At 46.5% G+C, this 25,782-nt stretch overlaps 1 protein-coding gene across 6 annotated transcripts in view; it reads left to right on the forward strand.

Moving 5' to 3' along the window:
• LOC147114710 (uncharacterized) overlaps nt 1-25,782 on the forward strand; it is a 162,617-nt gene that overhangs the window by 127,209 nt on the left and 9,626 nt on the right. For 5 of the 6 annotated variants that reach the window (XM_085992572.1, XM_085992575.1, XM_085992574.1 and 2 more), the window contains 4 exons: nt 3,258-3,350; nt 8,178-8,259; nt 13,051-13,160; nt 24,943-25,108. In XM_085992572.1, the coding sequence (XP_085848698.1) occupies nt 3,258-3,350; nt 8,178-8,259; nt 13,051-13,160; nt 24,943-25,108 (451 nt within the window). The remainder of the gene's footprint in view (nt 1-3,257; nt 3,351-8,177; nt 8,260-13,050; nt 13,161-24,942; nt 25,109-25,782) is intronic. The other variant, XM_085992573.1, reaches the window with a different exon arrangement.

Consider the following 25,782-nt stretch of genomic DNA (forward strand, 5'->3'; position numbering starts at 1 on the left):
GGAAGAGCAAAACACCACCTGAGATTTTTAAACTAGCATGAAGCCACTTCCATTACAATACATGGATTGTCCATAATTATAAACTGATACCCACTTTTCTACATTCCTGGGCTTGTATCTGATACACTAAATGCTTCCACTATTAGGATCATCAATGCTGCTGTCTCTGGTGTATGCAGTGATCTAGAACCGGCCTCCATGTACCTGCATGGATGCAAATATAGTCGATGACCATTTAAATGACTGCACAGTTCATGTGCTGGTGTCCTCGCATACTGAGGTAGTGTGCCTGTGTTCTTGACTCACTGGCATCACGATGTAAGCACTGACGTGCTGAAAGCCTCACCATGCCTACTGAACAGACCTGTGAGATCCAAGAACCCATGGCAGGAACATCGTAGCCACTGGATTTGCATGAGTAGTAAATTTAATTTAAACAGTGCTACCAACTGACCAGGGCCAACAGCACTTCTGTAAAGTAAGAGTGCCTTTCAGTCCACTGTTTAACTGTGTTCCAAAATCTCTACGTTCATGTAGAACACCACACTGCGATGAATTTGTTTTCTTGAAAACGTCCTGGGGTTGTGCTACTTACAACTTTTGCTGCTGCAGTTTGTTCCCACAACAATCAGAGCTCTGAAGTGACAGGTCTCGAGAACATAATTGTGAGGATCAGGAAAACACCGGTCCTGTTCCCTTTTTAAAGAGCAACCCCATTACCCACCTTCTTACCATATCCCTCAATCGCTTCTCTCTCAGAAACTGATCCAATTGCTTTGTAAGCCTATTGTCCAATTTAGTGTCCTTCCCCAGTAACTTATCCCACAACTCTATTATCCATAGGTGAAAAATTTCCACCTGACTTCCCTTCGTAACTGCTTTTATCCTAATTTTTAACCTGATACCTGGTACTACTGGCAGCTTCTCATTCAGATGATTCAGTTTGTGTGAATTCTGTAAATGAGTCTTCTGACTCGTTCATAAGATTTTGGAGTTGATCCATAGTGCATCAGTCACTGTCCTAAAAGAACTCCGTTTCGGTCTTCAATTCTTTCAGTTTCTTGGTCTAATAGAAAATCGGATTTTTTGCCAAGTCCCAGCAGGAGGTGGGCACATGATTTGAGTTCTGATGTTTGCTTTGCTGCTAACAAAAAATTAATGGATGACCTTAATCACCAGTTATGCTGAGACACAGCAGATCACGGGGAAGGGAATTCATTCACAAATTGGAATTTTTCATGTTCAGGTTACATTTTAGAAATTTTCCAGAGTGTTGGGTCTAAAACTAGCCGAGGAACAGTGGGTCCTGAACCTCAACACAGCCAGGGAGGGCCAGTCCCAAACCTGAGCCAGGGAGGGCCAGTCCCAAACCTGAGCCAGGGAGGGCCAGTCCCAAACCTGAGCCAGGGAGGGCCAGTCCCAAACCTGAGCCAGGGAGGGCCAGTCCCAAACCTGAGCCAGGGAGGGCCAGTCCCAAACCTGAGCCAGGGAGGGCCAGTCCCAAACCTGAGCCAGGGAGGGCCAGTCCCAAACCTGAGCCAGGGAGGGCCAGTCCCAAACCTGAGCCAGGGAGGGCCAGTCCCAAACCTGAGCCAGGGAGGGCCAGTCCCAAACCTGAGCCAGGGAGGGCCAGTCCCAAACCTGAGCCAGGGAGGGCCAGTCCCAAACCTGAGCCAGGGAGGAGCATTCCCAAACCTGAGCCAGAGAGGGCCATTCCCAAACCTGAGCCAGAGAGGAGCATTCCCAAACCTGAGCCAGAGAGGGCCATTCCCAAACCTGAGCCAGAGAGGAGCATTCCCAAACCTGAGCCAGAGAGGGCCAGTCCCAAACCTGAGCCAGGGAGGGCCAGTCCCAAACCTGAGCCAGAGAGGAGCATTCCCAAACCTGAGCCAGGGAGGGCCAGTCCCAAACCTGAGCCAGAGAGGGCCAGTCCCAAACCTGAGCCAGAGAGGAGCATTCCCAAACCTGAGCCAGAGAGGGCCAGTCCCAAACCTGAGCCAGAGAGGAGCATTCCCAAACCTGAGCCAGAGAGGAGCATTCCCAAACCTGAGCCAGGGAGAGCCATTCCCAAACCTGAGCCAGAGAGGAGCATTCCCAAACCTGAGCCAGGGAGGGCCAGTCCCAAACCTGAGCCAGGGAGGGCCAGTCCCAAACCTGAGCCAGGGAGGGCCAGTCCCAAACCTGAGCCAGGGAGGGCCATTCCCAAACCTGAGCCAGGGAGGGCCAGTCCCAAACCTGAGCCAGAGAGGAGCATTCCCAAACCTGAGCCAGGGAGAGCCATTCCCAAACCACACCTTGAGTATTGTGTGCAGTTTTGGTCGCCTTATCTGAGGAAGGATGTTCTTGCCATGGAAGGAGCTCAGCAAAGATTCACCAGGCTGATACTTGGGATGGCAGGAATGACGTATGAGGAGAGATTGAGTCGATTGGGCTTATACTTGCTGGAGTTTAGAAGAATGAGAGGGGATCTCATTGAAACTTATAAAATTCTGACAGGACTAGACAGACTAGATGCAGGAAGGATGTTCCCGATGGTCGGGGAGTCCAGAACCAGGGGTCACAGTCTAAGGATAACGGGTGAGCCATTTAGGACAGAAATTAGGAGGAATTTCTTCACCCAGAGAGTGGTGAACTTGTGGAATTCTCTACCACAGAAGGCAGTAGAGGCCAATTCATTAAATATATTCAAGAAGGAGTTGGATATATTTCTTAAGGTTAAAGGGATCAAGGGCTGTGGGCAGAAAGCAGGGACAGGGTACTGAATTTGGATGATCAGCCATGATCGCATTAAATGGCGGAGCAGGCTCGAGGGGCCGAATGGCCTACTCCTGTTCCTATCTTCTATGTTTCTATGTAAACCTGAGCCAGGGAGGGCCATTCCCAAACCTGGACATAGCCAGAGAGGGGCAATTTAAACGAATAATTGAATGAAACCTGTCTTTAAATTGTCCCATTCCTTTTATTTTTGGTCTTTGCTCTTCTTGCATTGAAGGTTCTGTTTTTCCCAATCTGATGATCTTCCTGTTTCTTGTAGTATGCAGCGTGGTGATTTATAACTGGTACTGCTGTTGGTATAGTTGTAACATCTGCTTAACTGAACTGATTTTTTTTCTCGACATAAATTTCTCTTGAGGATTTTAATCTTTAACACTCTTGTAAGTCGTCACACACACCGTAGAGGAACCTCAACAACACCTTTTGAATTCTTTATTAAAAAGTAAACTGATCTAGAATTGATTTGTTCCAATGTGTCTTAGGTCCAGATTGTGAACAAAAAACTTGACTACAGTCATGTGCAGTCAAAGTGTGGCTCCAAGGATAACATTAAGCATGTTCCTGGTGGTGGCAATGTGAGTATTGGCTTTTGGGCTCTCTTTAAACTAACCTCCTTCCATTTCAGTGCTGTCACTCGGCTTATTTAGTCTTTTAGTACCAATATAATGTAGGAAAAAGTTGCACTTACAAGAAGTGTATCAGACAACATGAGTTAATTCATCACCTACCACTGCAACCACCGCTAGTGACGGATCTGTAACCTACAGTGCCACACCTTAATATTGTACAACTCCAAATACAGCCTACAGACAGTTCCAGTGGACACGGTATTAAAATTTCACACACTTTACACTGGGTGGGTGTCCTGACTACAGCCTGTTGGCCAATGCAGCCCTTGAACCCTGCCACTCCAGCTCACAAAGCCTTGTATTTCTTATTTGCTGGTTTGCTCTATTAGAATTTTGTGGGCCTGGAGGCCAGGAAAGAACTGTCCTTAGTGCTGGTGGATCAATCCTAAATCAGACCTGTTAGAATCAGCAACTTTCAAGGCGATGGAGATAGAGCGGCCGAGTGGGACTAAGTGGATAGCTCTTTCGAAGAGTCAGCGCGATGGGCTGAATGGCCTCCTTCTGTGCTGTAAGATTCTATGATTAGATGTACACAAATTAACAGGAGCATAGATTTAAATTTACGGTGGTCTCTGAGGCTCCATGGTATACACCCAAGTATCCCACAAAGACAAAGGCTTGGACACTCCTGCTTTACTGAAATCCTAGTGACAGCACTGCATTTCCATGCCAAGGCTGCTGTATGTCGTGGTGTGAACACATTAACGGGGTGAGTGCAGGGATACTAATCTGTTAAATCCTACAGCTGCCTTTTAGCATGTCCACTGCTAAATAAGTCATTCGCTGTTCTTCTGCTACTTTGGACTTGGTTCACACAGTACTTCCACCAGGCGAGCAGCACGGAAAGAAGAGGGGAGTGGCCGACTCGGTCTCTGATTGAATGCCTCATCTGTGTTGAGCTGGCTGATCTTAGATACGTTAGCAGTATTGGGGAAGCTACTGTTCAACACACTGCCATCCCTAATCACTGTCCACTCAACTCCTGCTGGGAACTTGTGTGTGGCGGTAGGATCGGCCTCGACTGAGATGCCCCATCCCAGACGATGGCGCTGCTGAGGTTCACACAGGAGAATGGTGAGACATTGAGAGGCACCTGCCGTCTGTGGGAACCAACTCCAGTAATTGTCGAAGTCTTGAGGAGTGGAGGAAAGAGAATTGACTGAATTTGGTAGAAATGTAACTTTTACCATGAATATGGTGGTGTGGTGGTTTTGGTAGGGGACTAGCAACCCAAAGGTCATGACTTCAAATCCCACCATGGCAAGTGTGAAATTTAATTAAATAAATCTGGTTATTTGTGAGCTAGCAATGTCCTTCAGCAAAGGGAACCTGCTATCCTTATCCAGTCTGGCCGACACCCTCTGAAGTGTTATTCAGTTGTAAGAACTGTAGCAGTTTACATAGAAGGCCCGCCACTAACTTCTGAACCCAACTATGGATGGGGAATAAAAGCAACCTTGCCATCATTGCTCTCTTCCCAAGCACAATTTCTTTTTTTAAATAGTAGCTAAGCAGAGATGGGTCAGCTGTGGTTCTCAATCGCATGACCAGAAAGCCCTACTGTGTGCATTCCTGTAGTGTGCATTTCCCCAGAGAGCGATGAGTGGTCATGGCTAGGATATGTGGTTTGGCATGGTGCAATATTCCACCCATTTCTGCACATATTTGCTGCCCGAGTATCGTACTTATACATACAAAGGCCCAGAGGCAGTGAGTGTACTGATTACTGAATGGTAACAGATGATCACGCCAAGTTCTGGCAGGCCAGCAAGCCTTGTCTGATGCCCCTGTACTCTCAATTAAGAGTTACTTTTGCTCTTCCACCTCTTCAATAAAAAAAAAATCAGACTTCCATTGTGGTTTTCTACTGGAGGATTTTTAAAAAATCTGTTTATCTGTTGGTACTTCTGAAGCTTTTTTTTAAAAAACCAAAATGATCTGAAAAGAGTTTATAATCTTAGCTGTGGAAAAATCGGGTTATGTAAAGTTACCCTTAGTGTAGTGCCGGTCAGCTCTGGGAGCTGCCCAGACTCGTATCTAAATGGGTTTCCCTATCATATACTTGTGTATAAGGTGACAACCTTACTTTCTAGCCAACAATCTGCAGTGGTGGGGAGAAATTGATGATCCAGGTGTAATATCCAGTCACTGCACTCCAGGAAATTTGCCTTCAGTATTCATGTGTTGCCACTGCTGTGCACAGACAAGGAGGGAGAGATCATAGATGGGAGAATGTGACTGGGCCAGGAACAAGTGAGTGTTCCCTCCTGCCACCTGGACCTGGATTGAAGCTTATGCCCTGCTTTCAACCCCCAAAGAGTGACCTAAATTTCTAGTCATCTATTTGAGTGAACATGGTGTATTTGTTATTGTACCTCTGTGCATTCTATTGTTTTTTTTGGGTATGTTTGCCATCTTGCATCCCCTCCTAGAATTTGGGCATTTTTTTGGAGTTTGGGGGAGGGGATGTTACAAATGATGCTGATCACTGCACTGGTTTCATGTATTCTACTGAATAAACTTGTGCTTTTGTCCTTTGTGGAAGCAGTTACCAATGCCATGTTGTCGGAGATGGAGATCAAGGCTTCAGTTTATGGCATTTAGGAACTGGAAAGGAGGCCATTTGGCTCATTTGGGATAGACTCACAGGGCAAAACTGGAAAATATAAACTAATTTACGTATAAGACTCTTGGATCGTTATTTTGTCTGTGCATATAATTGACCTCAATGACCTTGGTCTAAGTGGGGGGGGGGGCGGTGGGGGGGTGGGGGGGAGAGAAATTAGCTCTTGATCGCCCTCCAGTGGGCTTTGCTGGAAAATGAATGTGCTCACATCAGGTGAGGACAGGATGCCTAATGAAACTCGCTAAGCTGACATGAAGAATGGCCACTTGGGCAAGGTACCATCGACAACTTAGCACGCTTAGAACTGTATCCTAGCGAGGTGTCACCTCTTCAGGGTGAAGGAGAGAATTGGTCAGGAAAAATAGATTGCATTCATTAGGAACAGGTCAGTGGGAAGTCAACCAACTGGTCTGTGGAAATGGTGGTTCACCTAAGCACATGTACCTGTGCAAACACTACTTAATGTAAACAAAAAATGGTTTTAAATCATTGGGTAAAATGCATTTTTCAAGAACCAGTAACAAAATGAACACAAGAGCCATACACAATCAGAAAACAGCTCTAGAGCTCACAGTGGAACCAACAGACGTTATGTGAGTTTTAAAAAAATATTCAAATTACCTTTCAGCTTATTGTGCTTGGCCTTTCATTGTAAATTTTTGTTTTGACTCCTGTGTTTTGATTTCTTTTTAAATCGCAGCCACTGCTGTCAATCTGAATTACCATAGTGGTGGCTGACCTTATTCTGAAAGAATTCCCCTCTCGCTCCTCTTCAATACTTTGCACATCATTTCCACAGGACTAATATTCAAGACCATTCTCAGCAGTCCACAAGTGACTGTGTAACAGTGCCTTCATTTGGACCCTTTGAGCTCATTATCATTTTTTTCTGTGCCAACTTGTCACAGACATAAGTAATACCTGTTTATATATTGGGTTTAGTGGGACACTAAGTCCTGGCTCCAGACAGCAACCCTAGTGTAAATTTCCTGGATTTACTAAAGCCAGCAGGTTCACTCCAGCTTTGCTGGAAAATGAATGTGCTCATGTCCGGTGAGGACAGGATGCCTAATGTTGAATAGCCTAGTGAAGCTCGCTAGGCTGACATGACGAATGGCCAATTTGGCAAGGTACCATCAACACGCTTAGAACTGTATCCTAGCGAGGTGTCATTGGCTGCACAAGAGCCATGCATTGAGAGCCAATGGCTCTGGCACTCTGTTAAACCCAATATAGGGTTGGGTTCATTGGTGTGAAAAGGCCATTCAAACTTTTTTAAAAATTCATTCTCGGTCTGTGGGTGTCACTGACGGGCAATGATCCCTCTAAGCGGCGCAGCAATCTGCAAGATCCCGTGCAGGCCGCTCACTGTCTTTTCCATTGTAAATACCGCGCATGCGCAGAAATTTAAAAGGATTGTGCATTAAAAGAAACAGGCCACGCAGAACAAAGCACAGCTTTCGGGAACGGTGCTGGCATGGTCCGTATTTATTGCCTGTCCTTAGTTGCCCTGTGAAGATGGTGATGGGCCACCTTGCAGTTTGGTACAACAAAGTGGCTTGCTAGGCCACTTCAGAGGGCAGTTAAGAGTCACCCACATTGGTGTGGGATTGGAGTCACATATAGGCCAGACCAGGCTTCTTCTCTAAAGGATTTTAGTGAACCAGTTGAGTTTTTAACGATAATCAGACAGCTTCATGATCACTTACTGAGACCAGCTCTTTATTTTAATTGAACTCAAATAGTGAGATTTGAATCCAGACCAATTGGATTACTGGTCCAGTAACATAACCACTACTCTACCGTACCCAGACTGTGAAAACCTATCTCTTGTACATTTATTCTCTCATATTTTGAATGACTGTAGTGTTTTTATTGCTGTTACCTTGCTCGGTAAATTATTCAAAACATTCATCAGCCTTTGGATAAAAAAAGTTCTTCCTGATGGGTCTAATTTCTATTTATGTCCTCTGGGCATAGTTTTCTGGCTTAATTGGAAGTAACGTTCTGGATTTACATTATGCGGTTTAATATTTTATGCGCCTTGATGAAGTGCATCAGTTGCTGATATGGTTCTTGTTTCTTCTTCGTCTTAAGGGTACTGACCATTGATATATTTGTATTTTGTTAAACTCTCCAATTTTTAGGTGCAAATTCCAAAAACGAAGGTGGACACAAACCGTGCATCGTCAAAATATGGATCCAAGACTAATCTAAAATACAAAGCAGGTACTACTAATATATTCCAAAAAAAATAAACCCAAAAATTGAAAATGAAAGCCTTGCATTTAGGTATCACCTCATCATACCTCTCAAACATCCAATGCATTACTTTGAAGTGCAGTGACTGTTCTGTAGGCAAATATGGTGTCTGTCCCGCACAAGGTCCAATGCACAGCAATGATATGAATGACCTTTTAATCTGTTATTGGTGACGGTGGTTGTGGAAGGGATGTTGGCCAGAACACTTGGAGAGCTCCCTGCTCTTCTTTGAACAGAGCCATGGGATCTTTTACAGCCCACCTGAGCCATTTGAACAGACGTGGCCTTGGCTTAATGTCTCATCTAAAACGCAGCACCTCCGGCAAAGCACTCCCTCAATACTGCACAGGAGATTATGTGCTCAACTCCTGGTGTGGGATTTGAATAAAGGCCAGTTTTGTTCATTTGTTCTACTCCAACTATGTGAAGAGGATTGCAGATTGAACCCAGGATGCTGCCAGCACTGGTTTGTTTATTCTAAGCTGAGATTTGTTGCTTCACTAATAGAGATTTTGCTTCCCCACCACCCCTCACCTCTCCTGGGGGTGCTGATCTTGCCTAGGTACAGTTCCCTGGGTACAGGTAGTACTCTGGTACCTCACTCAAGTGGCCGTTCATCATGTGTGAGACTAGGGTCAACATAATATTTGACTATATGGGAGGCAACACAGTCATGCCCAGTCCTGTTCTCACTCGACATCCATGTACATTTCTTAGCATGGGTCTTTGGTTAGCTATCGGGAGCTAGAATTTTGGTTGACTTCCTCCCCAGCTCCCTATCCTAGCCACACTGAGGACAATTAGTGCCCCAGCTGCTGCCTTGTAGAGGTCAGTTAACTTGACACAGATTTTGATCCGAAATTGGGACTGCTTAGCCTGTATAACTTAGAGCAGGTGATGGATTTACTTAATAATCCATCTGTAACATGGTGTGCCATCTTGGACTAGGTTGTGGGTTCACGTCCACTCCAGGATTGGAGTATCTAATCTAGACTGCCTTTCCAGCACCGTGCTGAGGGAGTGCTGCATTGTTGGTGGTGTTTTCCTACGAATTTGATGTTCAAAATCGGGGCCCATTTGTCTATTGCAGCAGTTAATTTGAAGGAGAGCAGGAAGCTCTCGTGGTGTCCTAGCCAACATTCCTCCCTCAAGCAACACTAACAAAAAAAATGCAATCATTTGTTTTATTACTGTTTGTTGGATGCTGCTGGCGTAGATGGTTGCTGTGCTTTCTATATAAGTCGGTACCCTTCAAGTATAATTCATTTTGTAAAGAACTTTGAGACACTACAAACTAAAAGGTGGTATACAGATGCAAGCATTGCAAATTTAATTCACCTCTCCCCCCTCCCAACCTGCCTCATCACTTAAATCATCTGTTTCCAACACCACCACCCCCCCCCCCCCCCGCATTCAACAGAAGCTGCAAGCAGGTTCTATATCCATCTCTACCTGGTTGCACCCACAACTTCTCTCTGTTTTACTTATGTTTTTGAAATTTATCCTGACCGGAAGGGATAGAGAGTACAAATCTAAGAGTAAATCAACAGATAAGAAACATAGAAGATAGGAGCAGGAGTAGGCCATTCGGCCCTTCGAGCCTGCTCCGCCAGTCAACGAGATCATGGCTGATCATCCAAACCCTAGCACCCGGTCCCTACACCGACAGCCATCCCACCCAAGCCCTATCCCCGTAACCCCACATATTTAATCCCCCCTAACACTAAGGGCCAATTTTTATCATGGCCAATCAACCTAACCCGCACATCTTTGGACTGGTTACAAAAATAATAAAAGGACAAAACTAAAGGCTCTGCATCTGAATGCACATAGCATTCGAAACAAAACAGATGAACTGATGGCGCAAATAGAAATAAATAAATATGATCTGATAGCCATTACAGAAACATGGCTGCAGGATGACATAGATTGGGACCTGAATATTGAAGGGTACATGACATTTAGGAAGGACAGGAAGGCGGGAAAAGGTGGAGGGGTGGCTCTGTTAATTAATGATGGTATTAGCACAATAGAGAGGAATGACCTAAGTTCAGGAAACCAGGATGTAGAAGCGGTTTGGGTAGAGATGAGAAATAATAAGGCAAGAAGTCACTTGTGGGAGCGGTATACAGCCCCCTAACAGTAACCACATGGTAGGATGGAGTACAAAGGAAGAAATAATGGGAGCTTGTCAGAAGGGTACGGCAATAATCATGGGGGATTTTAATCTACATATAGACTGGAAAAATCAGATGGGCAAAGGTAGCATAGATGAGGAGTTCATGGAATGTTTTCGGGATAGTTTCTTACAACAGCACGTTCTGGAGCCAACCAGAGAGCAGGCTATACTAGACCTGGTATTGTGCAACGAGATAGAAGAAGGAGGATTAATTAATGACCTCATAGTGAAGGCGCCCCTAGGTAGCAGCGATCCTAATATGATTGAATTTTACATTCAGTTTGAGAGAGAGAAGAGTGGGTCCAAGACTAGTATTTTAAACTTAAACAAGGGCAATTATGAGAGCATGAAAGCAGAGCTAGCTAAAGTGAACTGGCAAATTAGGTTAAGGGATAGGTCAATAGAGTTGCAGTGGCAGACATTTAAGGGGATATTTCAAAATACACAGAATATATACATTCCAAAAAGAAAGAAAAATTCCAAGGGGAGGACCCACCATCCGTGGTTAACTAAAAAAGTTAAAGATATTAAACTTAAAGAAAAAGCATATAATTGCGCAAAGATGGGTGGTAGGTCAGAAGATTGGACAGAATATAAAAAACAGCAAAAAATGACTAAAAGATTAATAAGGAGAGAAAAATTAGAATACAAGAGAAAGCTAGCTAGAAATATAAAAACAGATAGTAAGAGTTTCTATAGATATTTAAAAAAGAAAAGAGTTAACAAAGTGAGCGATTGGTCCTATAAAAAGTGAGTCTGGGGAATTAATAATGGAAAATAAGGAGATGGCAGTTGAATTGAACAGGTATTTTGCATCGGTCTTCACTATAGAGGATACAAGTAATATCCCAGAAATAGCTGTAAATCAGGAAATGGAAGGGAGGGAGGAACTCAAGAAAATTATAATCACCAGGGAAGTGCTACTAAGCAAGTTGTTGGAGCTGCGGGCTGACAAGTCCCCGGGTCCTGATGGACTTCATCCTAGGGTCTTAAAAGAAGTGGCTAGTGAGATAGTTGATGCAATGGTTTTAATTTTCCAAAATTCCCTAGATTCGGGGAAGGTTCCATTAGATTGGAAAATAGCGAATGTAACTCCTTTATTCAAAAAGGGAGGGAGGCAGAAAGCAGGAATCTACAAGCCAGTTAGCTTAACATCCGTCATAGGGAAGATGTTAGAAGCTATTATTAAAGACGTTCTAGCAGGGCACTTAGAAAAGTTCAAAGTAATCAGGCAGAGTCAACATGGTTTTGTGCAAGGGAAATCATGTTTAACCAATTTATTGGAGTTCTTTGAGGAAGTAACATGTGCTGTGGATAAAGGGGAACTGGTGGATGTACTGTACTTGGATTTCCAGAAGGCATTTGATAAGGTGCCACATCAAAGGTTATTGCGGAAAGTGGAAGCTCATGGTGTAGGGGGTAACATATTGGCATGGATAGAAGATTGGCTAGCTAACAGGAAAGAGAGTAGGCATAAATGGGTCATTTTCTGATTGACAAGATGTAACTAGTGGTGTGCCACAGGGATCAGTGCTGGGGCCTCAACTTTTTACAATTTATATAAATGACTTGGATGAAGGGACCAAAGGTATGGTTGTTAAATTTGCTTAAGACACAAAGGTAGGTTGGAAAGTAAATTGTGAAAAGGACATGAGGCTAAAAAGGGGTATAGATAGGTTAAGTGAGTGGGCAAAGATCTGGCAAATGGAGTATAATGTGGGAAAATGTGAAGTTGTCCATTTTGGCAGGAAGAATAAAAAAGAAGCATATTATCTAAATGGTGAGAGATTGCAGAGGGATCTGGGTGTGCTAGTGCATGAATCGTAAAAAGGTTACTATGCAGGTACAGCAAGTAATTAGGAAAGCTAATGGAATGTTATCGTTTATTGCGAAGGGAATTGAATACAAAAGTAGGGAGGTTTTGCTTCAGCTATACAAGGCATTGGTGAGACCACATCTGGAGTACTGTGTACAGTATTGGTCTCCTTATTTAAGGAAGGATGTAAATGCGTTGGAAGCAGTTCAGAGAAGGTTTACTAGGCTAATACCTGGAATGGGCGGGTTGTCTTATGAGGAAAGGTTGGACAGGCTAGGCTTGTATCCGCTGGAGTTTAGAAGAGTAAGAGGTGACTTGATTGAAACATATAAGATCCTGAGGGGTCTGGACAGGGTGGATGTGGAGAGGATGTTTCCTCTTGTGGGAGAATCTAGAACTCGGGGTCACTGTTTAAAAATAAGGGGTTGCCCATTTAAGACAGATGAGGAGAAATTTTTTCTCAGAGGGTTGTGAGTCTTTGGAACGCTCTTCCTCAGAGGGCGGTGGAAGCAGAGTCTTTGAATATTTTTAAGGCAGAGGTAGATAGATTCGTGGTAAGCAAGGGGGTGAAAAGTTATCGGGGGTAGGCGGGAATGTGGCGTAATCGGATCAGCCATGATCTTATTGAATGGCGGAGCAGGCTCGAGGGGCTGAGTGGCCTACTCCTGCTCCTAATTCGTATGTTCGTATCCTAAATTTACAGCCGTGTCGGGGAGCAAATCATTTTTGTACGTAAAGACCTTTCTTTACAAACTGTTTTTAGGTGGTGGGGATGTGAAGATCGAGACTGGCAAGGCTGATTTCAAAAACAAAGAGTCGAAAATCGGGTCCTTGGACAACCTCAACCATACTCCGGGAGGAGGCAACGTGAAGGTGAGGCAGAAATGGCAGGGTGGCAGAAACTAGACCAGTACAGTGGCTAAGAAAGCATCAACTGGTCACACCAGCTGTGAACAAGGCCTGCGAAACTTCTTCTCCTCTCTCTTCTAATTTACATTTCTGTAGCCTCCCCAGGTTTTTCTCTACCTTTCTCTCCTTTCTTGAGGGTAATGACTGCCTTGCTGGGTGTGCAGTTCCACAGATGGTGATGGTGACCCTTTGGTACCTCACAAAAGTGGCTGTTATGCCTTTGTGAGCCATGGGGTATGGGGCGACAAGATAATTAACTGAGGGCAGCACAACCAAGCCTGATACTGTCCTCGCCTAAAGTCCATACACGCGCACTTCCAGCAATGGAAAGCGATCAGGAGCACTGGCTAATTTTTTTTTCCTCTCTCTCTTCCTCCAACCCCTTACCCCAAGGGTGTTGAGGCTAAATGTAACATCCCTGCCACTACCCCAGCTAAGATCAAACAAATTGCCCCACGTTGAACCTATTTGGCTCACATGCTGTCTTTACCAACTGAGCCATTGTAAGTACTTAGTTCTGCCCCACCCTGCCCCCAATCAGCCTCTAGGCTTCCAGGGGCACGTACCACTTACAGTGGGGGAGAAGGAACCAGAAAGGTGGGGGAAGTTGCTCCTTGGTCCGTGCCAGTCAAAAAGCTCAGCACTACTGTAAGACGTTCTGATTGCCTGACAGTTTATAGAGTTCAGACCCGTGGAACAGACAACACAAAACCCAATGAATCTGTGAAACTTCTTTTACTTAAAAATCAACAAGAGGTTACAAGTAATTACCAGAATACAAACTACTCAATTCATGTACTTATTACAAGCAAGCATCTAAAATCATTTACTTTAAGCTCAGGTGATTATAAGCAAAACCACATACATACTATTCACCAGATAAGAGGTCAATTCAACGATGATAGATGTATGACTGACCAGGTCACCATCGACTATAGCCCCGATTGCAGCCCCGAATGTTTTGAAACAGTACCTTTTATACCCCAAAATTTGGCAACCCTCCCACTGCGTATGTGTCCCTAACTATACGGCATAATGGTCGGCAGTTCTTTCCCAGACCCTCTTATCACTAGTCCGTTAGGCAACTGTGGGCCTTCAAGGCTAGGTACATTCCATAGTCTGAAGATGTTTCTGTTATTTCACTGATTTCACAGTCAATAGTCTGTTCCCACAGAACTTCAATAAGCTTGTTTTCCATATCTGTTGAAAGACAATTGTCAGCTTTTACAGCTTACAAGTCAAACAGTTTATTTTGCAAAGTTCTCACAGCAACCAGTCTTTGTCCTCGCGAAGCATGATGGTAAAATTTGGTCAACTTTTACAGCAAATCCTTCTTCTTAGGCAGTCCCTCGGAACCGAGGATGACTTGCTTCCACATTAAAAATGAGCTCGTAGGTGACTGATTAGTCCAATGCGGGACCTACAGTCTCTGTCACAGGTGGGGCAGACGGTGGTTGAAGGGGCGGGTGAGTGGGGTGCTTGGGTTGATGTGCACTTCTTGCGCTGCCTGCGCTTGGCTTCTGCTTGCTCCCGGCGAAGAGACTCGAGGTGTTCGGCGCCTTCCCGGATGCTTCTCCTCCACTTTGTGCGGTCTTGGGCCAGGGATTCCCAGGTGTCGGTGGGGATGTTACACTTTTTCAAGGAGGCTTTGAGGGTGTCCTTGAAGCATTTCCTCTGCCCACCTGGGGCTCTCTTGCCGTGCCGGAGCTCCGAGTAGAGCGCTTGTTTTGGGAGTCTCGTATCGGGCATGCGGACAATGTGACCCGTCCATCGGAGCTGATTGAGCGTGGTCAGAGCTTCGATGCTGGGGATGTTGGCCTGTGCAAGAACACTGACGGTGCGCCTATCCTGCCAATGGATTTGCAGGATCTTGCGGAGGCAGCGTTGGTGGTACCTCTCCAGTGGTTTGAGGTGCCTGCTGTACATGGTCCATGTCTCTGAGGCATACAGCAGGGTGGGTATCACTGCTGCCCTGTAGACCATGAGCTTAGTGCCAGGTTTGAGGTCCTGGTCTTCAAACACTCTCTTCCTCAGGCGACCAAAGGCTGCACTGGCACACTGAAGGCGGTGTTGGACTTCGTCGTCGACGTCTGCCCTTGTTGACAGGCTCCCGAGGTATGGAAAGTGGTCCACGTTGTCCAAGACGTTGTCATGGATTTTGATAATCGGGGGGGCAGCACTGTGTGGCGGGGCCAGGTTGGTAGAGGACCTTTGTCTTACGGATGTTTAGTGTAAGGCCCATGCTTTCGTATGCTTCGGTGAAGGTGTTTACGATGGTTTGGAGTTCGACCTCCGAATGAGCACAGACGCAAGCATCGTCTGCATACTGTAATTCGACGACAGCGGATGGGACGACCTTGGATCTGGACTGGAGGCGATGGAGGTTGAACAGTTTCCCGTTTGTTCTGTAAATTAGCTCCTCTCCAGTGGGGAGCTTACTGAGGGTGAGATGGAGCATTGCAGCAAGGAAGATTGAGAAGAGCGTTGGTGCGATGACACAGCCTTGCTTGACCCCGGTTCGTACGTGAATTGGGTCTGTGCTGGAACCGTTGGTCAGGATCACGGCTTGCATGTCGTCATGAAGCAGGCGGAGGATAGTGACAAACTTTTGAGGGCAGCCGAATTTGAGGAGGACACTCCATAATCCCTCACGGTTGACAGTGTCGAAGGCCTTTGTGAGATCAAAGAAGGCCATGTACAGTGGTTGGTGCTGTTCCCTGCATTTCTCTTGTAATTGACGTGCGGTGAAGATCATGTCCATTGTGCCCCTTAGTGGGCGGAATCCGCATTGCGACTCTGGGAGGAGCTCTTCGGCCACTGGGAGAAGGCGATTGAGGAGGATTCTTGCGATGACTTTCCCTGTGGCAGATAGCAGGGAAACCGCTCTGTAATTACCGCAATCGGACTTGTCACCTTTCTTGAAGATGGTCACAATTACAGCGTCTCTAAGATCCCCTGGCATGCTCTCCTCCTTCCAGATAAGAGAAATGAGTTCATGAATTCGCGCCAATAGTGCTTCCCCGCCATGCTTTAGTGCCTTGGCGGGGATTCCATCTGCTCCTGAGGCCTTGTTGTTCTTCAGTTGTCGGATGGCCTTTTTAACCTCATGCCGGGCTGGGGTTGTGCTGAGATGGTGGCGGGTAGCATGCTGCGGGATGGAGTTGAGGACACTCGTGTCGAAGACAGAGTCGTGGTTAAGGAGATCTTCGAAGTGCTCCTTCCAGCGGGCACTGACTGCTTCCCTGTCCTTGATGAGTACCTCTCCGTTCTTGGCCCGCAGTGGGGAAGGGCCTTGGGTGCTTGGGCCGTAGATGGTCTTGACTGCGCTAAAGAATCCACGCACGTCATGGTTGTCGGCTAGCTGCTGGATCTCCTGCGCTTTCTCCACCCACCATCTGTTCTTTAGGTCACGAGTTTTTTGTTGGACCTCGGCCTTCAGGCTTCTGTAGAGCTGCTTTCTTGCTCTCGAGTTCTGTTGCTGTTTCCAGATCAGAAATGTCTTGCGCTTGCGGCTTATTAGCTCCTGGATCTCCTGGTCATTCTCGTTGAACCAGTCTTGGTGTTTCCTGGTTGAGTGACCGAGCGTCTCTTCACAGGTGTTGATTATGGAGGCCTTGAGTGCAGACCAGATGCTGTGTGCATTCTGTGTCTCTGCATCACTGGGAGTCGTCAAGTTGTTTGTGAGGCGCAGGCTGAATAGGGCTTACTTAGCGGGGTCTTTGAGTGCTCCAGCGTTAATTTTCCTGCGGCATTGTTTCTGTTGCCGCCGCTGTTTTGGGGCTACATTGATGGAGTGTGTTCTACACTACACAGAACAAATCTTGTCCGCTTGAGCATCATCCCATCTACCTGCTTAAACATTCATTGTAATTTCAGGGTGTCTGTATTGGGAGAGTTAGGTAACCAGAGGGGGATGAGCTTCGATGGGCCGAATAGCTTTTTCTTGCCCCTGACTTTTATTTTCTTGTGATGTAGCAGGGAGAGATGTACAGCTGTCAAGGAGGGCTGTGTAAACCACCACCCCCACTCCTGGTTTTCTTGCTGAATAAGAAGAGTTTACTAGGACTTTTATAGGACTCAGTACCTGAAGTTAACTGTGCTGGTGTGACCACGATCGCTGTCCTACTCACTTGTACAGATTTATTGAGGCTTTGAGTGGTAACCAGGGGGCTAAAGTTCTGCCACCCTGAGTCGAGCTTTGGGGTAAGGGAGATGAAGTTGGGTGGGGGTAGAAAAGAACAGACCTGGAAGTGCCAGTGGCATGGCGTGCAGGTAACGGAGTTTATCACAAGCTTCCATTTTTTTTTTGTATCCAAAATCTCTCTTTTTTTTTCATGAAGATTGAAGCATTAATCAACGACCAATTTTATAAGCTTGCCCTCCAGTTTGAGATTCTGCTTCAGGGCAGCTGTGTCATTCTCGCCGCCACCATCTGTTGTATACGTCAAAGGGGCTGTCGCTGTGATAGTGCACTGCCGACTTGTGATACTCCCACCGTCCTGGAACTCCTGAACATAAACACCCTGACGCTCCGGCTGCAGTACACACCCAATATTTGTGCTAGTCTGTACGAACCACAGTCAGGCTGCCTGTCTTGCCTGGCTTTCTTGAGCCATGGAGCCGTTTTTGATGCGTTGTCATAGTGCTGTGACTCTCCGAACTGGCTCAGTGTCAATTTCCAGGTCCGCTGCATGTGTAAAAACTCAGCACATGCACAGTCAAAAATGGATGTCCATTTTCTGAATCTGCCTCCAACAAGCCTAGGGAGTATTGAGCGTAGAAGCCGTGGGATAGGGGAACATGTTGTTTTACCTATCTGTTTGATCAAGCTTTTGGTCACTGGCCAAAATACTCCTTATGTGGCTCGGTGTCAAATTTTTTGTCTTTTAATACTCCTGTGAAGCACCTTGAGATGTTTTACTACGTTAATGGCGCTATATAAATACAAGTTGTTGTTTTGATATTGCTCTGCAGGGATTCATGGGGATATTCGTGTCCCAAAGTGGTTGCCAGACTCTCTCTCTCTCTCTCTCTCTCTCTCCCCTCTCTCCTTCGCTCCCTATTTATCCCCCTCTGTTTCATTCTTTGAATCTCCCTTCAATCTACACGCTTTCAAAATCCAATTTTGCCATCAGCTAACTGCTGATTCTCAATTTGTCTGGTTTCTCCCACTCATTCCTACTCGGCAGTGCCCTAAAGTGTGGACCCTGGCCATTCACCCAGGTTTATCAATAATTTAACAGCTAAGTAGATAACCAGTAAATAATCAGTTACCCAATGAATAAGCAACAGGAAGAGTCATCAATATTGACATCAGGCAACACCTAACTCTCCAATCTCAGTTCGGGTTCCACCATACCACTGTATTCTAAACCTCTTCATAGCCTTGATCCAGGTGTGTTTACAAGACCTGAATGCCAGTCCAGGAGAAGTGAGAGTAGCTATTTTCAACATCAAGGTAGCACTTAGAGCTCCTTGGTGCCCTACTTGGCTATCAAAACTGAGCTCAGTGGGGGTTAAGGGGAAAAACCCAATAGTGGCTGTTGTCCTGGCACACAGGAAGATGGTCATGGTTGTTGGCGGCCAATCGTCGCAGTCCCAGGACATTGCTCAAAGAGGGTCCTCAGCCCAGCCATCTCCAGCTGCTTCATCAATGATCTTCCCTCCATCAAAGATCAGTTTGCTAATGATTCTTTTGAATGTTCTTCTTCATTTACAACTCCTATAATAATGAAACAGCCCAAGCCAGCCTATAGCAGGACCTGGACAACATCCAGAGATTAGCTGATGGCAGGTAACATTCACGCCACAAAATTGCCAGGTTATGATCATCTCCTACAAGAAAAAGCCCTTGGCCCAAAAACTGAGTGTCTCACCATCATCATTCTAGGGGTTACTGTCGATCAAAAGCTTTGTTGGCTAGCCATATCAACACCATGGCTTCAAGAACAGGGTAGAGGCTGGGTACTCTGCGACAAGTAGTCACCTCCTGACCAACGTCCCTCGTAAGCGGCACTGCCTCTTGCGTGGTCTGCCTCCCCCACTGCGCAGCCCATTCAAATTTTTGCGCATGTGCGGTATCTACAATAGAAAAGTTGGGGAGTGGCCTGCACCAGACCTTGCAAATGACTGCGCAGCTTAGCGGGAACGTTGCTCCTGACCCCTCCGAGCCTTTCCACCATCTACAAGGCTCAAGCCAAGAGTGTGATGGAATGGCCTGGGTGGCTCCAGCTGTAACAACATTCAAAGCTTGACACCATCCAGGACAGAGCAGTTCACTTAATTTGCACCCCTGCCATGAACTCAATATCCACCACCGGCGCGCCATGGCTGCAGTATGTACAATCTTCAGAATACACTGTAGCAACTCACCAAGATTACTGTGCCAGCCCCATGACATCCACCACCAAGGAGGACCAGAATAGCAATGTCATTGGAGCACCATCACAACAAGAACTGCTGCGTTCAAGAAGAACACAGTCCATCGCCACCATCTCGGGCAGCTAGGAATGGGCCTTCACAGTGTCACCACATCCCAAGAACAAATATTTAATTAAAACAAATACATCATTCAAGGCTCATTCACTCTCTCCTATTAGCTCCGTATATTTATCATGTAGAATGGAGACCAGACTGGTCTCCATTCTAAACGAGGAAACTGATCTCACCCGAGGTAGAGTAGCCATATTATACAGTAGTTAGTCACAGAGTTCCTGCTCCCGGTCTCTCGCCACCGCCCTTTTTTTCTGGAAATTGTGTGGAAATCAGGTGAAGGTAGGATTGGACTTAAATGTGGTTGAATTGGCTGCTGTCATTCCCTGACGATGCTCCAACATATAGAATGCCCACTTGGGCGAGGTACTGGAGGATGACCCCTCTCATGGAACTGAATTCCAGCAAGAGTCGGTGCCTTCAGGAGAACAGTTGGCAGAGTGGGTGGGGTAAATCTGTGTACATGCCCCACCCACCCCTTTGCCTTTGTTCTTGTCCCTTGTCCCTACTCACCCAAGACCCAGCTGCTCCTTGGATGCTTTTTCTTTCTTCCCTGTTTCCTTCCCCCACCTTAAATAAAGCTGGCTCTGCAGAGTGTGGGAAGTTGTGGAGTTTAACCACATCTTGTCCTTTGCATGGACCAAGTTCCTTCACCATCTAGGAGGGCACCTCCCACTCAGGCCGTGTCATCGTCATCGGTCGCCTATCATCAGCTCTTTGTTGACTTGTTCTGTACTGCGGCTGTGTCACATCTTGCAGGTTGTGGAGGCTATTAGATAATTCAAGGATTGGCTCATCTGTCTTTTGATGGCATTTCCTCCAAGTGTCCCACTCCCATCCTCCTGTCTAAAGTCGTTGGCACTTTCTGGAGGTGGCCCGGCAACTGAACTGCCGCCCTGCACTTGGTGTTGGCCAGTCACCGGTACTACCGCCTGCTGTCATTACAGTATCAGGTTTTAATACCTGACCTGACCTACTAGGCCGTATCACAAGGTAGAAATCAGCTCTTTTCTTTCCTTCCCCCTTTCCCTGTTGGTTCAGTGGGTAAATACACTGCCTGGTATAGTACAAAAGCCATACAGATTGGCAAGTTCTAGGTTCAATTCACATTCCTCGCTGACGTCATTGATCTGAGGCAGGCAGCAGCCAGAAAGCTAGTTAGCCTCAGTACCCCTGGGTTGAGCAGGAGAAAAATCAGCCACTGTTCCTGCTGCTGATCACCATCCAGGGACACCTGCTGGAAGGTGCACATAGGTGGTTGAGAACCAGGTAAGGTTTGGTAGTGATGGCTCTGCAGCCGAATAGCCTGCTGATATTCGCTCACACACAAATATTGAAAATTTGGGCAAGGTACCTTGAGGACTGTAGGTGGAAGTGTGGTGCCAAACCCAAGCAAGAGTCCCATCTTCAGTAGGGAAGAGCCAATTGGAAAAATACATTTAAAATGGATGAAAAATTGCAGCGGGGGAAGAGATGTCGTACAGCTTTTTAATGCACATTTAGGTTTCCTGTTTGCCAATTGTTTTCTGAGTGCTCCCGATGTATTTACTGCATTCAGGAATGTTACCATCTTCATGTACCACAGTGTTCTGTTTTTTAATTGCAGTCGATGTGACAGCATTTTATGTTTCTGCACAGAATCTGTGTCTGCGTAATTTCACTCTAGGAATTACTGTACACACAGAAAAGAGATGGCTTGAATTTTGACCTTGTGTGTTGTGTCCTTTATTTCAACCCCCCTTTTTTTTTTGGTCTTTTCAGTATTTTGAGATGGTGAGGAAGGAAAATGCACTGGGGGACTAGAGAGATGGGGGGCTAGAAATTTGGCTCCTTTGCACCTGCCGTTAGCGCCTCCGGGGGGCAAAGGGCTTATTGCCTGAGGGGGTGGTGAAAAAAGCGCCTCCCAAGAAATTCGGCGGGGCGTTGCTGAGGAGCTATCCGATAGCACCGTGCCCTCGCCAGTATCGCCCGGGCCGTTGCGCCGCCGGCGATTATGTCATCGGCATACACCGCAACCCCCTAGCGCCCTGCCGCGGCCCCTTAACACCCTGCGGCAGAAATTCATCTGCGTCCCGCGAGACTGCTACGGACGGTGTCAGCGGCAGCCTCGTGGGTCACGAGCCGGGCCGACTTCCGCTCGCAGGGCGGTATTTAAAGGGGAGGTGAGGCTGCGACCTGCACCGCCAATTTTTTGGGCCGAGCTACGTCTTTTGTACTCCCGGAAAGTTCGGCTTTAGCATTGAGTGATTAGGCTCCAACCTTCCTCTCTCCGTCACTACATTTCTCATCTCTGTCTCTCTTATCAATGCTCTTCTGAACTTTCAACCCTTGTTCCTCCTAAGCTTCAAATACCCGAACTGCACACGCGCCCTCCACTCTACATTCTCACCGTGTTAGAGCAATGAACCTTGCTTTTATTTCCTGCTCACTCGTTCTCTTTCTTCCCCCAACCACCCGCCCTTTCTCCCCCCCCCCCCCCCCCCCCCAACACCTCAAAGCTGTGGACCTCCTTAACCTCCTCCCGTCTGTCATACTAAAGTCTGAAAGATTACCTTTCCCTGATCACTGTTCCTTTTATTTGTTTCTTCATCTCTCTCTCTTTTCAATGATGATGCTGTCCATTGTGGCCCTTGGCCCACTACCTTGATCAAGTCCTGATCCATGCTTTGAGCACATAATCCAGACTGACCACTTCAGTGCAGTACTGAGGGGGTGTTGCACGGTCAGAGATGCCGTCTTTCAGATGAGATATTAAACCGAGGGCCCGTCTGCCGTAAAAGATACCACGGCACTATTTGAAGTAAAGCAGGGGAGTTCACCTGGTGTCCTGGCCAATTTTTATCCAACATCATTAACAGATCATCTCATTTTTTGTCTCATTGCTTTTTGTGGGACCTTGCTGTGCGTAAAATGACCGCTGCATTTCCCTACAATACAACAATGACAACACTTCAAAAGCATTCAACAGCAAAGTGATGGAAGGTGTCATCGACAGTGCTATCAAGCGGCACTTACTCACCACTAACCTGCTCACTGATGCCCAGTTTGGGTTCTGCCAAGACCACTCGGCTCCTGACCTCATTACAGCCTTGGTCCAAACATGGACAAAGGAGCTGAATTCCAGAGGTGAGGTGAGAGTGATTGCCCTTGACATCAAGATAGCATTTGACCTAAAAAAAACAGAAAATGCTGGAAATACTCAGCAGGTCAGGCAGCATCTGTGGAGAGAGAAACAGAGTTAACGTTTCAGGTCGATGACCCTTTGTCAGAACTGGAAAAAGTTGGAGATAGAAAAGGTTTTTTAAGCAAGTGTAGGGTCAGGGGGAGGGGAGGGGAGGAAAGAACAAAAGGGAAGGTCTGTGATAGGATGGAAGGCAGGAGAGAGTAAGAAACAAAAGGGATGATGGTGCAAGGCAAAAGGAGATGGTAATGGGACAAGTTAAGAAACAAAAGATGACTCTAGATGAAGTGTTAATGGCAATGCCAGAATGATCGACAGCTGCCATGTGAGAGAATTTGACTGAGTGTGGCATCAAGGAGCCCTAGTAAAACTGAAGTCAATGGGAAACGGGGTGGGGTGGGGGGGACTCTCCACTGGCTGGAGTCATATTTAGCACAAAGGAAGATGGTTGTAGTGGTTGAAGATCAATCATCACAGCCCCAGGACATCGCTGCAGGAGTTCCTCGGCAGTGTCCTCGGCCCAACCATCTTCAGCTGCTTCATCAATGACCTTCCCTCCCATATAAGGTCAGAAATGGGGATGTTCGCTGATGACTGCACAGTGTTCAGCGCTATTCACAACTCCTCAGATTATGAAGTAGTCCATGCCCGCATGCAACAAGACCTGGACGACGTTCTGGCTTGGGCTGATAAGTGGCAGGTAACATTTGTGCCACAGAAGTGCCAGGCAATGACTCTCTCCAACAAGAGAGAGTCTAACCACCACCTCTTGACATTCAATGGCATTACCATCAACGATCCCCCACCATCAACAACCTGGGGGTCACAATTCACCAGAAACTTAACTGGACCAGCCACATAAACACTGTGGCAACAAGAGCTAGGTATTCTGCGGCGAGTGTCTCACCTCCCGACTCCCCAAAGCCTTCCCACCATCTACAAGGCACAAGTAAGGAGTGTGATGGAATACTCTCTACTTGCCTGGATGAGTGCAGCTCTAACAACACTTGAAGCTCAACACCATCCAGGACAAAGCAGCCCGCTTGATTGGCACCCCATCCACCACCTTAAACATTCACTCCCTCCACCACCGGCGTACCGTGGCTGCAGTGTGTACCATCTACAAGATGCACTGCAGCACCTCCCAAACCCACGACCTCTACCACCTAGCAGGACAAGGGCAGCAGGCACTTGGAAACACCACCACCTCCAAGTTCCCCTCCAAGCCACACACCATCCTGACACCATCGCCGATCCTTCATTGTCACTGGGTCAAAATCCTGGAACTCCCTACTTAACAGCACTGTGGGAGTACCTTCACCACACGGACTGCAGCAGTTGAAGGTGGTGGCTCACCACCACCTTCTCGAGGGCAATTAAGGATGGGCAATAAATGCTGGCCTTGCCAGCGACGCCCACATCCCATTAAAAAAAAAAAAAATTTAATTCATAGGCTTGAAGCGTGTTGGGACATCCTGAGGTCATGAAAGGTGGTTTATAAATGCAAGGTTTTTTTTTCTTAACTAATCTATCCCCCTTCCTTCCCACCCTCACCAATCTCCCAATGTCCTTGGGAACATACGACTGGAATAGACCATTTCTATCCGCTGGGTGGGTAGGGGCAGTTCAATTGGCCTCAGTACCCCTGGGTTCCCACTCTTGCTTGCTGTGCAGCAATTCCTGCTGCAGAGTGGACAGGGGGCTATCGGGTGAGGACAGAATCAGGCTTGGCTGTGAAGCCTCACATGTTCAATTGGTTCACCCACACTCACTGCATCCATGGAGGCGGAACTCCGCAACTTGCAAGGGGTGTGGGGAGAGGAAGATATATATAAAAGCATAAATGTAGTTTTAACCTGTTACTCTCATTCCTTTCTATACTCTGACTATTCTGGCTCATTCCTTAAGGATGTCTCCTCAGTGACCAAAGATTACTCTCAGTCCATCAGTGCATTTGATTGTTTGAACCCTGAACTTTTTTTTTAAATCTCTTGTGTATATATTTTGCATTTCATTTCACGCCCTCCTATAACAATGCACCATTGTACCCCCACCCCATCATTTTATTTTTAGAATGAGGGTGAAGAAGAATCAGAATCAGCAACGATCAGTCAGATTCCAGAAAATGGGGCTCTGACAGGACAAGCTGAGAGTGGGACACAGCAAAATGGAGTAGGGGAGGACCCCACTGCCAGGTCTGACGAAACTCACAGCCAAGAGTTACAAATACAGGAGACATGTAAGTGAAAGCTTGGCCTTCGTGGAGTGTGTGGTTTTGTGAAAAATGTTGACGGTCGGTTGGGAACTAGGTGCTAAAGTGGGCTAGATGTTGGCCTTTCACTCTGGGAATTGGATTCAAATCAAACCCAGACAGATGGGTTGCAAAATCCCCTCTGTGCTTTGAGCAGTCTCACCCCACTTCCTAATGGGTATCAAATCAAATCAACTTTTATTGTCATCGTTAGTGCACAAGTGCAGTACAACGAAATGTAGGCTTGCAGCTCCCGAGAGTGTACATTTAGATTAAGACATTTAAACATTCAACATACATTTGGCTTGTAATACATTAACATAACCATAATAAAGTGCACAGAAGAAAATTGCCCCTATTTCAGTCACAAAAATGTCAATCTGATGGGCCAAAGGATGGCTGATGTAGGATGTGTGATGGTACAGTAAGGGTTGTTCTCAGTTTGGAGCTGTAGAAAATTGCTGGGACTGTATAGAGGGAGCTGCTTTACTCTGCATCAAACCATGTTATAACTGATTTAGGTGGCGACGTAGAGGGAGCTTTACTCTGTATCTAACCCATGCTGTACCTGTCCTGGGAGCGTATGATGGGACAGTAATCAGGGCCTGGTACGTACAAAGTAGGCGTCAAGTGATTGAGGAAGTTTGGAATAGGGGTCTTTT

The sequence above is a fragment of the Somniosus microcephalus genome, chromosome 7 (assembly GCF_052327205.1).
Source record: "Somniosus microcephalus isolate GS21.2 chromosome 7, FLI_Smic_1.0, whole genome shotgun sequence".
NCBI lineage: Eukaryota > Metazoa > Chordata > Chondrichthyes > Squaliformes > Somniosidae > Somniosus > Somniosus microcephalus.